General features: G+C 42.2%; 1 protein-coding gene across 6 annotated transcripts in view; it reads right to left on the bottom strand.

The window, feature by feature from the left end:
• Nucleotides 1-15540, bottom strand: part of TPO (thyroid peroxidase) — a 78354-nt gene that overhangs the window by 23416 nt on the left and 39398 nt on the right. For all 6 annotated transcript variants that reach the window (XM_082215501.1, XM_082215498.1, XM_082215499.1 and 3 more), the window contains exons 9-14: nucleotides 15178-15436; nucleotides 13404-13574; nucleotides 10414-10651; nucleotides 8246-8454; nucleotides 7518-7688; nucleotides 4036-4167 (exon numbers count right to left, since the gene is read on the bottom strand). In XM_082215501.1, the coding sequence (XP_082071627.1) occupies nucleotides 4036-4167; nucleotides 7518-7688; nucleotides 8246-8454; nucleotides 10414-10651; nucleotides 13404-13574; nucleotides 15178-15436 (1180 nt within the window). The remainder of the gene's footprint in view (nucleotides 1-4035; nucleotides 4168-7517; nucleotides 7689-8245; nucleotides 8455-10413; nucleotides 10652-13403; nucleotides 13575-15177; nucleotides 15437-15540) is intronic.

Here is a 15540-nt window from a genome sequence, read left to right on the forward strand (position 1 = left end):
TAGACAGAAAGAGTGTCTGAAACCAGAATAATTACACTGCTTGTCTTCCCAAAGTTTCTACAAAAGATAAGAAGGAGACTGTGACATACCAGGGACAGGTACTAGAAACCAAGGACTCTTGGAGCACATGTTTCCAGGGATCAGATCTTCTGCTACACCAGTATGGGGACCAGCCCTACCATTAGGCAAAGTGACAGGTGGGGAAGCTGGGCAGTGAAATGTTGGGAGCACACAGTTACACGTCGTCTGCCCTGCACCTCCTAAGTTAAACTGTTCTTTCAGGTGCGATGGATTGTGCTGTCCCATTGCCAATGTTGAAGTATAATCTAATTGCCAATCCAGTTGGCTTCTGTGCACGGAATGGGAAAGGGCACCATCCCTAGCCTTCATCTCATGTAGCAAAATATATTGGGCTGGCTCTGACCAGTACATAGGAGCCACAGGAGGTGGGCAGGTCACATGGTCCAATAATGGTAGTGCATATTATGGGTACAGAGTGGGACCAAACATCACAGAAGCAGGGTGTTTTTTTATGTTGGTGCACCTTGAGGAAATCATTCCTTCTAATACTGATCCAAGTCTGCCCATCCATGTGCTTATGTAGCCAGAACAGCAAAGGAATCAGCATACTTAGGGTGACCCAGAGATATATGCATGTGTGCAGAAAAATTGCAATGAGAAGAACTAAGGGTGGAGGGGAAACTCTAAAACATAAGAACTCAATGACAATGAATGTTGAAAGATTGCAGCTCCCTTCATAGGAACTTAAGATCAGCCTCCTGAATCAAGTCAACAGCCCATCTAGTCCAACACCCTGTTTTCACAGTGGCTGACCAGATGCCTGCAAGCAGGACATGAGAAGAAGAAGAGTTTGGATTTGATATCCCGCTTTATCACTACCCGAAGGAGTCTCCAAGCGGCTAACATTCTCCTTTCCCTTCCTCCCCCACAGCAAACACTCTGTGAGGTGAGTAGGGCTGAGAGACTTCAAAGAAGTGTGACTAGCCCAAGGTCACCCAGCAGCTGCATGTGGAGGAGCGGAGACGCGAACCTGGTTCACCAGATTACAAGACTACCACTCTTAACCACTACACCATGCTGGCAACAGCACCCTGCCCACCTGTGATCATGGCAATTGGTATTAAAAGGCAAGATGTCGTTGATAGCCTTGTCATCCATGAATGTGTCCAATCCTCTTTTAAAGCCATCCAAGCTGATGGTCATACATTATTCCCATGTACAGGGCAAGTGTGGGCTGCCCTCAAAGTCACACTTCTGTTCCTGTCCCCACCATTGCCAAAGTTGAGAATAATTTCTGCCTTGTTTAGCTGTGGAGATCCTCGGATAAACAACCCCTCAGCCTTAGGCTTGCCAGGAATACACTGCAACATTTTGATGCAGGGCCCTGCTTGTTGGCCTATCAAGATTCTTTCAAAGATCAGTGAAATGAACAGTCTATATTGTAAATGAAAATACCCATGCAAAAGTGCTGGTATTATAACAATAATTAAAAGCAAAGCAAAATTCAATCAAGAGGTTTTTCCCTCCCTAGAAGAAGACGATTAAGGAGATTAATCCCCAAACAAATGTTAGGAACAGAGTCATCTGAGGAACAGAACTGCAAGCTATCTGTTACAGGTTGAATGGTTATTAGGCACATTAGACAAATGAAGTAAGGAATAATTAAAACAGTGCCATCAAAAGGTTTTTAACAACTTAATGGAAAAAGCAACTATCATGCTTCAAACCAAGGACAAAAGAAACAAGACACCAAAAAGACCCAACGATTTCTACTTCACATTTTCTGTACAGCAATAGGCTTATTTTTGACAGATTAGCAGAGTTGTTGCCTTCAGACAACAAACTTCACAGGTTTGCAGTAGCCTCCCTCCTACTCCAGCTTCCACACGTTCCATTTAATTTGGAACAGGAATCCAGGAACAGGTGTGTGAGGTAAAGCATTCCTCCTAGGGCAAACTGGGTTGAAACAAAACTATGATACAGTATGCCTTAGTCAAAAGTGTCAGTTTCAGAATGATTAAAAACAAAATCCAAGCATGAGGGACAGTCTGCAGGAGTGGTCTCAATGTTAGATGTGGACCAAATAGTACTGGTTTCTAAACTCATTTGGCCATAAAGCTTGTTAGATAGCTTTGGACAATCTCAGACCTACTTCACAAAGGGTAGTTGTGATGGGAAGAGACCAATGTCAGCTGCCCTGAGTTGCCTGGAGAAAGCAGCATTCAAGTGTAACAAATAAGAATAATTTAAGACATCCTAGCATGTCCCAAGTATGAATGGAGGTTATATGAGTGCACAGCATAAAATATTATTAGACCTCTTACAGATGTTAAGAGCACTTTAGTTAGAAGTCTGAAGTCGCTGGAATAATGTAATTCAAGCTAATCATTTTTCAATTGCTCTACAACACCACCGTACCAATCATTTGCAACTTGGGATGCTCTTCTGGGCTAACAAGCAAATCACAGGCAGCTCAAGGTTTGCTTTAGTTATCTCATCCAGACTGCCTTCACAGTTCTGTATTTTTATTATGGCAACTGCTGGTGATTCCCCAAGTTTACTTGGAGAGAAAGGCTGGTGAACGTGACTTATCTGCTTATGATGCAGACCTGTATAGCTTGTGGCCCACCAGGATGAATGCAGCTCAGACAGACATGTTGAATACAGCTTGATCCCTGTGACCTTTCTTATAAATGCCTGCTTAGAATTCAAACCTAAGGCCTGCCATAACCCTGGAGCCAGAGCCCTTCACTTCAAGAAATGAGAATAAAGACTCTGAAGCGGAAGAGGGAGAGCATGTAGGGTCAGCCCCAGAAGCACTTCCAGCAGACATGCCTGGGGTGTGGTGTCCGTGCTCCTCTGGCCTGAGGATTCTGCATTGCCACCCTAAGTCTCCCTCCCTGACAATTATGTTTATTGATTTTCCAAATTATTACAAATCGTTCTCTCAAGGAAATAACATTTGACACTCTTCCTTTGAAGAGAACCACAGGAGTGTTGCTCCACACACCAGCTCTCTGTGGGCCAGATTGCAGTCATCTTGTAGGCAGACAGTTCTTTTCAGAGACCTCTAATGGGCATGGCAGTTATGTTTATCAGACACCCAAACTTCTTTAACTTCAGTTTAGAACCATAATAACTGCCTGGGCCTAAACCCTTCCCCTTTTAGTGTAGAAATAAATAAATAACTAGCTGTTTATTGATTGGAAAAGCTAAGACCGAGGCATTTAATCAAGCACAAAAGGATTTATGGCATGTAAAGGAACATAAATGCAGCCTGGCTGTGCGGGCCACCCGCTGGTTCAAAAATTGTTATTATCTATCCAAGGATTATACTGAATTTCATATGGTAGCACAAGTCCTGGAATTACCATACGTACATGACATAAAAGGGAATGAGGAAGTTTCTCTAATCCCACCAGTGAGAGTTATTGCTGTTGCTGCTGTTCAGAAGAAGAAAACGTCAGACATGTTTTCCCACACCTTTGTTCATAGGAGCCAACTCCTAGTGGCTGAGGTCCCTTCACCCCTCACAAAAAATATTTGAGGGCCCCCCAAGTTAATGGACATGGGTTTGGTGCCGTGTCATGTAATCAATTATGTGGGGTAGGGCTCACTTGGGCCCCTCCAATATTTTATCGGCACCCCTGCCTTTGTTACACTATCCAAAACTACGAAGACTGCCTCCTTGGACTCTCAACACCTGAGTTCTTGCTTCTACTTAGCCAGGAAGCAGACTTAAGCCAGTCTCTCTCTCTCTCTCTCTCTCTCTCTCTCTCTCTCTCTCTCTCTCTCTCTCTCTCCCCTACCACAGTGGTTGGTTTGTGTTCTTTACAGTGACCCTTACATTTAGAAGTCTGATGTGATCATTCAGTGTTGATAAGTATGAAACAGCGGAAGATAATTAGAATGGTTCTCACATAAATGACTACAGCATGTGTGAATGACAGAGAATGACTTTGAGATTGCCTCATTGTTTTATGTTGCTAAGTTTTAACCAGCAAAGCACCTCACCTTTGCATGTTTTCCCATCTTCTGCCAGTTCATAGGGATCTGTGCAAAGACACTGGAATGAGCCTTGGGTATTGACACATTGAGCAGAGGAGTGGCATGGGGGATTGGTTTTATTTTCACATTCGTTGATGTCTAAAGAGAAACACAAACGTTAAAACAAAGTTATAAACTCAAAGTGTATTTCTAGAAGGCGGATCCTAAAATATGCTGCATTTGCACAAAAAGATAAGCTATTAATTCTGGCTTAATAAACCCAGATATGCATGGGCAGTCTGCACTAGCACCAAGAGAGTTCTGATGGAAATAGAAACAGTATTAGAAACTGCTGTTGTTTGCTTATTTTTCCAGAACAGAACCTCCTTTTTTGGGTGTTTTGCCTCTTTCTTAGGTAGGGGAAACTGAGTTCTTGAGTTTCTTACATTTCAAAGGGGCCATCAAGCCTAAAAGGGTTTGGGAGCTGCTGTTGTAAAGCATTTGAAAAAAAACCAAGATTTGTTCAACCAGATACTTTTTTATTAATTTATTCATAATTTGCTTCACTGTGGCTGGATCTAGACACATGAAAGAAATGTTTCAGTTTAAAGTGTTGTAAACTTGAACAGGGAAAACAGGTAGAGAAAAATGGGGCTCCATGTCACCACCTGATGGCACAATGTTATATTGCACATAGAACGCATATAAATCACATTTTCTTCACCATTCTGGCTGAGTCCTAGCTGAGCCCTGTGTGTGCAATACATTGTATAAACACACATGGAGCAAAGGAAGAGCTAGCTGAACTAACAGCCATGCAAGCAGCCTCGGATTGTGTTTTTCTTTTGACTTAGTGCACTTCCCATTCTACTGCTTGTTTCCATAGCCTGCCGTACATAGTTTAACATATTAACCACCTATTGGAGAATAAACAACTGGTTCACGCAAGTTTTTCCATTCAGCTTGTTGCCAGAATATTAATCTGCTAGGGGGCAAAATATTATTCTAATTCATCTCTTTCTTTGCTTCGCAACTAGGTGGAAAAAATTCAGGGGACTCACAGGATGTGACTAAAAGAGAGAGTTACAATTCCCTATCCCTATTTCATTTCAAGTGTACCATTATCTGAATCACTGTCTCTTCCAAGCAATGTTGATAAGCGGGCCTAACTGAGTACCAACTGTAGCTCCTGCATGCAAATGAATTCACCTGTTGTAATGCCTTCCTCAGTATGAGCTTGTTAAATTTCTCTCTCTCTCCTGATGCTTTCCTCCCCCTTAATGAAGGTTGAATATGCATGTGCACAGACATGCTGGGAAATGCTACGTACGGTGACTTGTAGAAATGTAATGTAAGTGAGAGCGAAGTCCTAAATTGATGCAATGCATTGAAATGAACTCATGCAGTTCTTCACTTTCAAGGCATTGGAAGGGGGATTGAGTGCCTGTGGTGCTTGATTTACTGGATCCAGTAGGAAGCCATCTGTGCTAATAGTTTTTATAATGTGAAGGAGGGGATCATGATAGTAACTCAAAGAAGAAGACAATCTCTCTTTCTGGGCCTTCCTAGTGTTAAAGATGGGGGAAAATTTGTTCAGCTCACATTTTAAGGCATTCTATCTCCTTCACAGTTCCGAAACCAGACTTGATCATGTCCTTTCCTTCTCCATGTACAGAAGTCAATTGGATTGGTCTTTGGATTGCACTGGCAATAGGAAATAATTTCCTACCACATCTGAAAGAGCAGGTGCGGTGCAAGCCACAGGACACAGGCAGCGGTTGTTAGTATTTATATTGTATTTGAGTTATAAATGTATTTCACAAAGAATAAATGGTATTGGGGAAATTAGGGCGCTGGCAGTTGGTTGGTTATTTTCTTGGTTGATTCTTTGATTATGAACATTGAGTGGTGACTTCAAGCTGATGCTGTCTGGAGGAGTTTGTGAGAAAAGGCAAGCTATGGATTAATAACTTATGCGCTGCTATGAAGAAGTTTTGAAAACAAAAGGGACTAAACCCTCTCTTGGGCTCAAGGGAGAGAAATGAATTTCAAGTCTTGCGTAAGGCTTCCTTTTTAAAAATCACAAATATCTAACAGCCGTGTCCTCCAACATTTCACTGCAACAGCTTCCCCACCCAAGGATCAGTCACCTGGGAGGGCCTCCTCACTGCCTAATTGTGGGACAAGTGCCCCTGCCCCCAAAATACTGGTGGTGTAAAATATCTGACCACCTGGAAGCATATACAGTGGTGCCCTGCAAGACGAATGCCTCGCAAGATGGAAAACTCACTAGATGAAAGAGTTTTCCGTTTTGGAGGTGCTTCGCAAAACGAATCTCCTATGGGCTTGCTTTGCAAGACGAAAATGTCTTGAGAGTTCCTGCGGGTTTTTTCCCCTTCCCCCCTTTTTCTAAGCCGCTAAGCCGCTTATCAGCTGATCCGATAAGCTGATAAGCCGCTAAAAGCCGCTAACAGCCGCTAACAGCCGCTAATCCGCCAATGGGCTTGCTTCGCAAAACGAAAAAACCGCTAGACGAAGAGAATCACAGAACGGATTCTTTTCGTCTTGCGAGGCACCACTGTACTTTTCAATTTGAGCACTACTTTTTTTGTTTGTTTGTTTCCCCAACTGTGGCAATGAAGAGACAAATAATATTATAGTTTCTTTGCGGAAAGAACCCCCACATCCCTGGGCATGCCTCAATGCATTTTGTTCTATATTTTTGGTGCAACCAAATAATAATGCAGCAATATATGTTTGAAAAAGGTGCTAGCAGCAGAAAGCTTTTTCTTCCCGTAGGAGAGAACAAGCTGATCAGATGCAGTCTTATTTTATTTCTCAGGCAAAAGACTTGGATATGGATATGGATATCCTGGCTAAACCCTGTTAATGTCTGCTGCTAATTAAATCCTACAAGCTTTTTAGTTTTTCAAAATGCACACAGGCCCTCCATGGGCATTAAAGCATCCTATGATTCTGTGAATCCTACTGCTTCCTTTTGATCTGTATTCCTTTACACTGAGAGCAAGAAAGAGCATGGTCAGGCAAGCTGCCCAGTTTGGGTTATGTTTTAGTTGCATTCTGGGAGACTTGGCTCAGTCTGTTGCTTAACTCACAAATATATGGAGCAGAGTAATGGTTTGTGAGGATGATCACGTCTTCTTAAAATAAGGGACCAAGGATGATTTGTGAGATCAGAGTAAAGCGAAGAAAGAAGAGTACGCTTATATCTTTTCAAATCTCTTTGCAATTTGTTTCACATTTTTGTCTCAGTAAGCCCTGGAACGTGTGAATTCTCAGGCTCTACAGCTAGAAACTGTAAGTAAGCTGACAAAGAAATTTATTGATGGCAGCATCAAGAGTGACCTCAGAAGATAAATGAATTTTCACAATAGACTACAGGATCCAAGTTTATTCAGCCCTCTAAAATTATTCATGTTTAAACATTACAATGTGGCAATGCCATTCTTCCTAGAAGATATCAGACAAAACTTAAAAATCATAGGCACCTTGGCAGACCGGTGCTTTCAAATTCCATTTCCCCTGTATACAGGACAATTGTTCTTCTCCTAATAGCTCATATCCTTGGTGGCATGAGTAGGTAACAACGAGTTTCCCTGCCTCTGAACAATGGACAAAGTCACCATGTTCCACTCTTGTTGGGAAAGCACAATTCAACTCTAGAAGCAAAAACACAACATTTTAAAAAAGTAAACATAATACATTAGTGCACATTATTCAAAACTGCACATACTGTTTTTGTTAAGATAAATTCGCACTAAAATGGTGATAAATTTTCGTGAGAATTGAAACACAAATTGTGGAGTACTAAATTTAAGTGTGGGAAAATGAGCAACTCAGAGAACTGAAATTACTAATCTTGAGTGAAGATATTCTACGACCACTCCTGGTCAGCAGTTATGGGAGCTGGACCCCGCTGTAGGACAGGGTAGAAATAATAAGATTATTATCATTATAAGTCCAGCCACATTTGGAGAGCTGCAGCTTTTCTATCCCTGTTCAAAGGCCTCAGATGATGAATACAGAGTCTGGGCGATTCTACCCTCTCATACCCTTTCATTCCTTTTGCCAAATGCAGGAATGAAACACAGCTTTGCCTGGTGGCAAGAAGATACTCAGACCATTTCACCCCAGCTGTCAAAACCTCCAGCACATTCCTCATTTCTAAACATTCCAAATATTTGACAAAAGCGAGGATATTCATTTTTTGAATTACCTGGGTGAAACGTCTCCTGCCAAGCTCCTAAATGAATGCTGGGTATATTTTCACAAGGCTTAAAATCTTTAGGAAATTTCCCAAGTATGAAGGCATCAAGGGGCACTTCAGTGAGACCTGTGTTATCACAGATTAATCTGGATAAGGAATATTTTCTGAGTTCTCGCCTTTGATCTTCAGTGAAAACATTGTTGTTTTCCCACCAAAATCTATGTAGAAACAAGACCAAAAATATTGTAAGACAGGAGTAAAGGCCACAGTGTATTATGTTCCACCACTTGGCCCCACCTAGATATCAAACTTCTGAAACAATTGGCAATCCTGTTTCAAAGTTTGTTTTTTTACCAAATCCAGTTTAATAAATATCCTTTTCAGGTATTCTAATCCCCTGTGTGATTAGAATTGCATGAGGGACAGCAAAGACAAGTGTGTTAGCTGCCATCCTCAAATTAGCTCATCAAATTTACAGATGACACTGAACTGGGAGAGGCAGCTAATGCTGCAGAAGCAAGAATCAGGATTCAAGATGACCTTAACAGATTGGAGAACTGGGCCAAATGAATTTCAATAGGGACAAATGTAAGGTTCTACACTTAGGCAGAAAAAACCAGTGGCATAAATATAAGACAATGACAAGGATCTAAGAGTCTTAGTAGACCACAAGCTTATCATGAGTCAGCTGTGTGATGCAGTAGCATAAAAAGCTAATGCTGTTCTAGGATGCATCAACAGAAATATAATGTCCCAATCAAGGGAAGTAATAGTTCCTCTCTATTCTGACTTGGTCAGAGCACACCTGGAGTACTGTGTCCATTTCTGGGCACTACAATTTAAGAAGGATATTGACAAGCTGGAATGTGTGCAGAGGAGGGAGACCAAAATGATCAAGGGTCTGGAAACCAAGCCTTATGAGGAACAGTTGAGGGAATTGGGTACGTTTGGCCTGGAAAAGCAGAGACAGAGAGCAGCTATGGTAGGCATCTTCAAATATCTAAAGCGCTGTCACATGGAGAATGGAGCAAGCTTGTTTTCTCCTGCTCCAGAGGATAAGACTCAAACCAATGGCTTCAAGTTACAAGAAATGAGATTCCAAGAAAACATCAGGAAGAACTTTCTCACAGTTAGAGCTGTTCAACAGTGGAACAAACTCTCTTGGAAGATGGTAGACTCTCTTCCATTAGAGGTTTTTAACCAGAAGTTGGATCTGTTAGCAGCAAATGAAGTACACAAACAGCTCACTCCATCAGCTAATATGCTTTACTGAAGCATTTCAATAAGCATAGTGGTTACAAGTCCTCAGCCAAATCCCTGGCTGGGTGCATAGATTCAAAAAACAGTTACAGAGAGACGCCGGTGAACTGCATAGCTTTAGAAAGAAAGAAAGAAAGAAAGAAAAAGACTCTCACACCTGCATGCAGCCATATAAGGAGGCCTCAAACAGCCTGGAACCTTCTGATCAACAATAAATACTAATGAGAAAGGATTACTGAGTCACTACAGACTGCTGAGTCAGTATAGTATATCTATGAAACACTCTATGTCATTTTTAGGCCATGACAGGATCTGTAATGTATGAACTAGTTGAAGTTCTGGCATTGCAGGGCTGCAGGGACCCTCGGAGGTCCCTTCCAGTTCTACAACTCTATGATTTTATGAGTCATCACCTTCCATGAGTTGGAGGCAGATGTTTCAAGCACAGTCCCTACTCTACTCATGTAGGTGCCCTGCATGATTTAGAGCCCAGGAAGAAGAGCAGGTTTGTAACATTGTGCTGGAAGCCTACATGAATGAAAATAAAACCCTCCCTCCTTCAGAAATTAACCTCTTTACTCATGGAGGTTGACAGGGACAGGAGGGTGGTGGTGGAAGGGACAGAGACAGCTCACTCTCCCTCATCATGTGATGGCGAATACAGTGGTACCTCAGGTTAAGTACTTAATTTGTTCCGGAGGTCCGTTCTTAACCTGAAGCACCACTTTAGCTAATGGGGCCTCCTGCTTCCACCGTGCTGCCACCGCACGATTTCTGTTCTCATCCTGAAGCAAAGTTCTTAACCCGAGGTACAATTTCTGGGTTAGCGGAGTCTGTAACCTGAAGCGTCTGTAACCTGAGGTACCACTGTAATGCCTAAGCAGGGCTAATAAAAGGAACAATACAAGTAAACTTACCGATCACCATCTCTCAATGCTTTCATTTGTTTTCCAATTATGCATGCAAACAGTGGACCTGTTCTGGCATCTGGAAGCATGCTTTCTACTATGCCCGCTAGCCACAAATCCATGTTGTCAGGGTTTTTGTACAGTCCCATGATTTTTTCCACGGTCTTCCTGTTCTGTATCGCTTTTGTCAGGTCGCTTTCCGTCCTTAGCCTCGGCAGGTCACAGAATTCTCGCCAGTCATTGTAGCCTACAAATACGGCATTCGTAGAACAAATCAAACAAGGTTTCCCAACAGGAGCCCTGATGGCTTCCTGTGACAGCTCTGCCCAATTCCTAAAGTGCTTGATGCAAGCCTACCTGCAGTGATACTCTTGAACCTGGAATCCCTTCACTCTGATCTGAGTGCATGATCCTTAGAGGTAAATGGGGACAGTGTGGAGGAATGGTTAGAGTTCTGGACTAGTACCTGAGAGGGAGTAACTGCGAGCCATGAAGCCTGTGGGGTGACTTTGGACCATAGCCATTGCCTCTCAGCCTAACCTACTTCAAAGGGTTGTTGTGAAGATAAGCTGGAGGGGGGGGGAGAAGGGTTTATGACACCTTGAGCTCTTTGGGGAAACAAGAAATGTAATAGCAAATAATAAAATAAATTATTACTAGTGGTCTGCTGGCCTCCTGAAAAATGTATTTGTCACATTAATATTCCACCCATCTTTTCAGGGTGCTTATCGAATGCAATCTTCATAACAACTTTGTAAGTAGACTAGGTTGAGAGACAATGATTTGTTGCAGGCGGGGGTGAGGGAAATCATGAAATGTGCTTATTATTTATTATTATTAATACCCCACCCATCTGACTGGGTTTCCGCAGCCACTCTGGACAGCTTACAGAACATACATTTAAACATCAGACATTTTAAATTTCCCATTACAGGGGCTGCCTTCAGGTGTATTCTAAAAGTCAGATAGTTGTTTATTTCCTTGACATCTGATGGGAGGGCGTTCTACTACCAAGAAGGCCATTAATGGCTGAGTGGGGATTTGAGACAGGTCTCCCAAATCCAAGTCCAGTGCCCTATCCACACACCCACACCAGACTGGTGTTTTGCTTCAAATTAAGCTTTGAGGCAGTAAGTGGATGCTTTATATAGGGTGTATTTTATGCTTGCACCAGTACAACATTATGATATACCAGCATTGCATACATGTGATTCTGGTACCATAGGAAAATATAATAAGACAAATGTAGATACAGGTTGTAATTCTTGAGTACTGGGATTTGTACTAAATCTGCTTTGGTGTTATTCAGTCCAATGCTCAAACCAGTGAATAGATCTGTTCTAGCTCTTTTCTGGAATGGGTGGCTGATGATGAGAAGCTCTCTGTGGACAATTTGTGCCCGTTTTAAGGACTAAATGTAGCCTGGCTTGAAGTGGGAGAACAGGCTGTGTTTGTTGCGAATTCCTTGTGGCGCTTTTAGCAGAAACGCTCAGAGTCCCAGGTTTCTTTCCAGTGCAGTCTTTTTAATGTGAGCTATATACAGGTATTTACAAAAACAGTCCATACAGAGTACCTGCTCCTTAAGGCAAACAAATACTCTCTACCACAGCACCACCACACCAGTGGCGTAGCGTGGGTTGTCAGCACCCGGGGCAAGGCAAGTAATTTGCGCCCCCTAACCCTAACCCCCAGATGTTGCGCCCGGTGCGGCCGGCCCCCCTGCACCCCCCACGCTACGCCACTGCACCACACCACAGCACAACAACCACAGTTACTGTTGAACAGGCTTTCCTTTTTAAAACAGGTGATAGCCAATCACATTAATCACACTCCTGCTGAGTCACTCTGACCCAGCACTTCACAGAGTATTGCATCATCCTGTTGAAGCCTGCAGACTTACTCATCATCCTGAGAATCCCAACAGTGTTCTCCTAATTAAGATAACAACGTATACCATGTTAATAACATAACATACATAGTTTGTAAGGAGGTGTGGAAGCTGCTGATAAAGACAAACTGAAGTTGTAGATCAAAATGTTCTTAAAGGCTTTAACTAAGCAGGAAAGAGTGTGCGAAAGTAAAACTATGCTCAGCTGCTAATACAATAATATTACATTCCAGTAAATTCATTGGGTTGTATCCAATGGTGCCTTAGAGGACACCACTTCCATTTTTAGAAGTCAGGCCACCTAATTTTGGCTGAAAACCCCAACCATTTACTGTCGCCCTCTGCACCACATCCCATTCTGTTCCAGAGGGTCCCAGACCCCTCAAGAACAGCTGGTGGGGTGATTAAGAAGGTAAGAGGGATCAACAAAATCGGGGCTTTGCTTTGCACACACAGAAGTCTCTTCTATTAATCTGGCTAGGCTTCCCACTTTGGCTAGTGAGGCTGTTTCGAACAATCCACACCCACCTGCTCTACACCTGATATCATATATGATGGGGGGGCTTGGCCAAAAGGGGCTTTGCAGGGACTTCAAATCAGCACTGCCTGCAAAGCCCTATTGCCCAGTGCTATAATATGTTATGGGACGCGGGTGGCGCTGTGGGTAAAACCTCAGCGCCTAGGACTTGCCAATCGCATGGTCGGCGGTTCGAATCCCCACGGCAGGGTGAGCTCCCGTCGTTCGGTCCCAGCTCCTGCCCACCTAGCAGTTCGAAAGCACCCTTAAGTGCAAGTAGATAAATAGGTACCGCTGTATAGTGGGAAGGTAAACGGTGTTTCCGTGTGCTGCTCTGGTGCCGGTTCGCCGGAGCAGCTTCGTCACACTGGCCACATGACCTGGAAGTGTCTGCGGACAGCGCTGGCTCCCGGCCTCTAGAGTGAGATGAGCACACAACCCTAGAGTCTGTCAAGACTGGCCCGTATGGGCAGGGGTACCTTTACCTTTACTATAATATGTTATAAGTCACCTAGAGGCTTTGGCATAGGCAACACACAAATCCTGCTGCTGCTACTACTACGACAAGATGTATTTTTAAAGAACGCAGTATACCTGGGAGTCCATGATCACGTCCCCGCTGTAAATCTAATGATGCTAAATCCAAAGAGCCATTATGAGACAACACCAATAGCTTCTTCGTTAGCTCCTCATTCAGCAGCTGATCCTGTACCTGAAGTTTTGCAGCAGTTGCCAAAGTTCCTCTTAGCAGGGGATCCAACCCACCTAAGAGTACAAAGAGAAGGTTACAAAGAGAAGGTAGGAGAGGGGAAGGGGTGGGCCTCTCCATCACCTCTGCTGAAAGACCAACAGCTTTTGGGTTCCTGCTGCCCTTGAAATATTTCCATCCCAGCTGGTTGTTACAAAACCTCTGTCAAAAATCTACCTCCCTCCCAGTCCATTTTTGTGTGTGTCACGTACGGGATTTTAGATTGCAGGCCTCAGAGCAAGGACTGTCTTATCACTGACATTTGAAAGCGTCTGTCTTATCATGGGCATTTTGGAGTGAGAAACAGGATAAAAATGCTTTAAATAAATGTATGCAGCCACAAATCCAGCACTGTCTTAAGTGCAAAAGTCCTTGATTTTCATCCAGCCGGCTAAGGACCCTTCACTAACTATGAATTGTGCTTTAACAGCTTTGCATGCATTTTTCTTCTAGTTTTTTTTTAAAAAACCCAAGCAACAATGATTTAAAGATATTAACATCTTCCACTGAGTATTGTTAGGCAAATAATATCAGTATTATTTCCATTATTTTTCTTTATTAAATGTATAAATAAGTTAACTATAATTCTCTAGAGAAAGACAAATACTATTTATAACATGTTTTTTAAACTTGAATTTTTAAAAAATATTTTTTATTAAAGTTTTCAGGTTTTCATTTCCACATTAGCATATTTTATTATACCCATACATTCAACGACTTCCCTCCTTCCCCTTCCAAGGTTCTTTTAATTTACCCATAATTCCTGCATATTCTTGTATATTCATCTAAATTTTCTCCATCCTCATTTTACACCCTTTTAGATATGTAATACTGTTGCAGTTACCTTAATACTGCCAGAGTTTTCAACTGTGTACAATTTTTAATGGGTTGCAGCCAATTAAGCCCTACTCAGAGTAGACCCTCTGGACTGAATGGACAAGTTAGATGTGATTAATTTAAGTCCAGCAGCAGGTTTACTTTGATCTTGGTTTGATTGGATGCAATCATATGGAAACTCTTTATTAAGATAAGGTTGCAAACTTATATTTATCTGGGAGTAAGACTCATTTAATAGTGCTTATTTCTGACCAAATATACATAGTATTGAGCTGTAAAGCTAATAATAACAACAACAGGGCTCATTGCACCCTCCCATCAGATTTCAGAGTCAAACAATTTTATGACCTTTCATAGACATCTGAAGGCAACCCTGTTTCGAGAAGCTTTTAATGTTTGATGTTTTGCTCCTTTATATTTTGTTGGAAGCTGCCCAAAGAGGCTGGGGAAACCGAGTCAGATGTGTGGGGTACAATAATTATAATTATTAAAACAGTAAGGCTACACAAACCTTTCACTCTTCTTCCTCCAAGCTGTAATTCATTCCACAAGCCTAGTTTATCCACACAGATAAAATAACTGAATATTTCAATTTATTTTGTTTTTGTTTTTATATGACTTTGGAAATGCTAGTCAAGAAGAGAAAAACACCTCAGCACTAGCTCTTAATGGTCTGTTTAACAGTCTGAACAATGATGAAATCAAGACAAAATCTCCCTGTTTTACAAGTAGCTAATAACTTTGCAGTAATGCAAGAAGATGTGATAGTATTAAACAAAGTACCTTCTTTAATAAGTCTCCACGGGGTAAAAAAAGCTTCGTGCAATTGAAGATTAGGAAGATTTGGATCATTCTGATACTGGACGTCGAGTCTCTTTATGACTGGATGAATTGCAGCATGGCCAAAGCGAAAAGCTGCCGTAGTAAATACATTGGATACTGAAGGATTAATTGTGGGAACAAAGCCTTTATAAGCACCAACGTATTGGTTAAAAGCATCTGGTCCAATGATTTTTGGTATGTAGTCTCTTAGGGTAATAATCTGGGGGGGGGGGAATAAGGGAAACCAGAATATTTGAGTTAATAACAATGTTGTAGGAAGCCTATTGTGTGTTTGAACAAGACAAAGCCTTGCCAGATGTTGGC

Source organism: Podarcis vaucheri (genome assembly GCF_965113315.1).
Source record: "Podarcis vaucheri genome assembly, chromosome: 3".
Lineage (NCBI taxonomy): Eukaryota > Metazoa > Chordata > Lepidosauria > Squamata > Lacertidae > Podarcis > Podarcis vaucheri.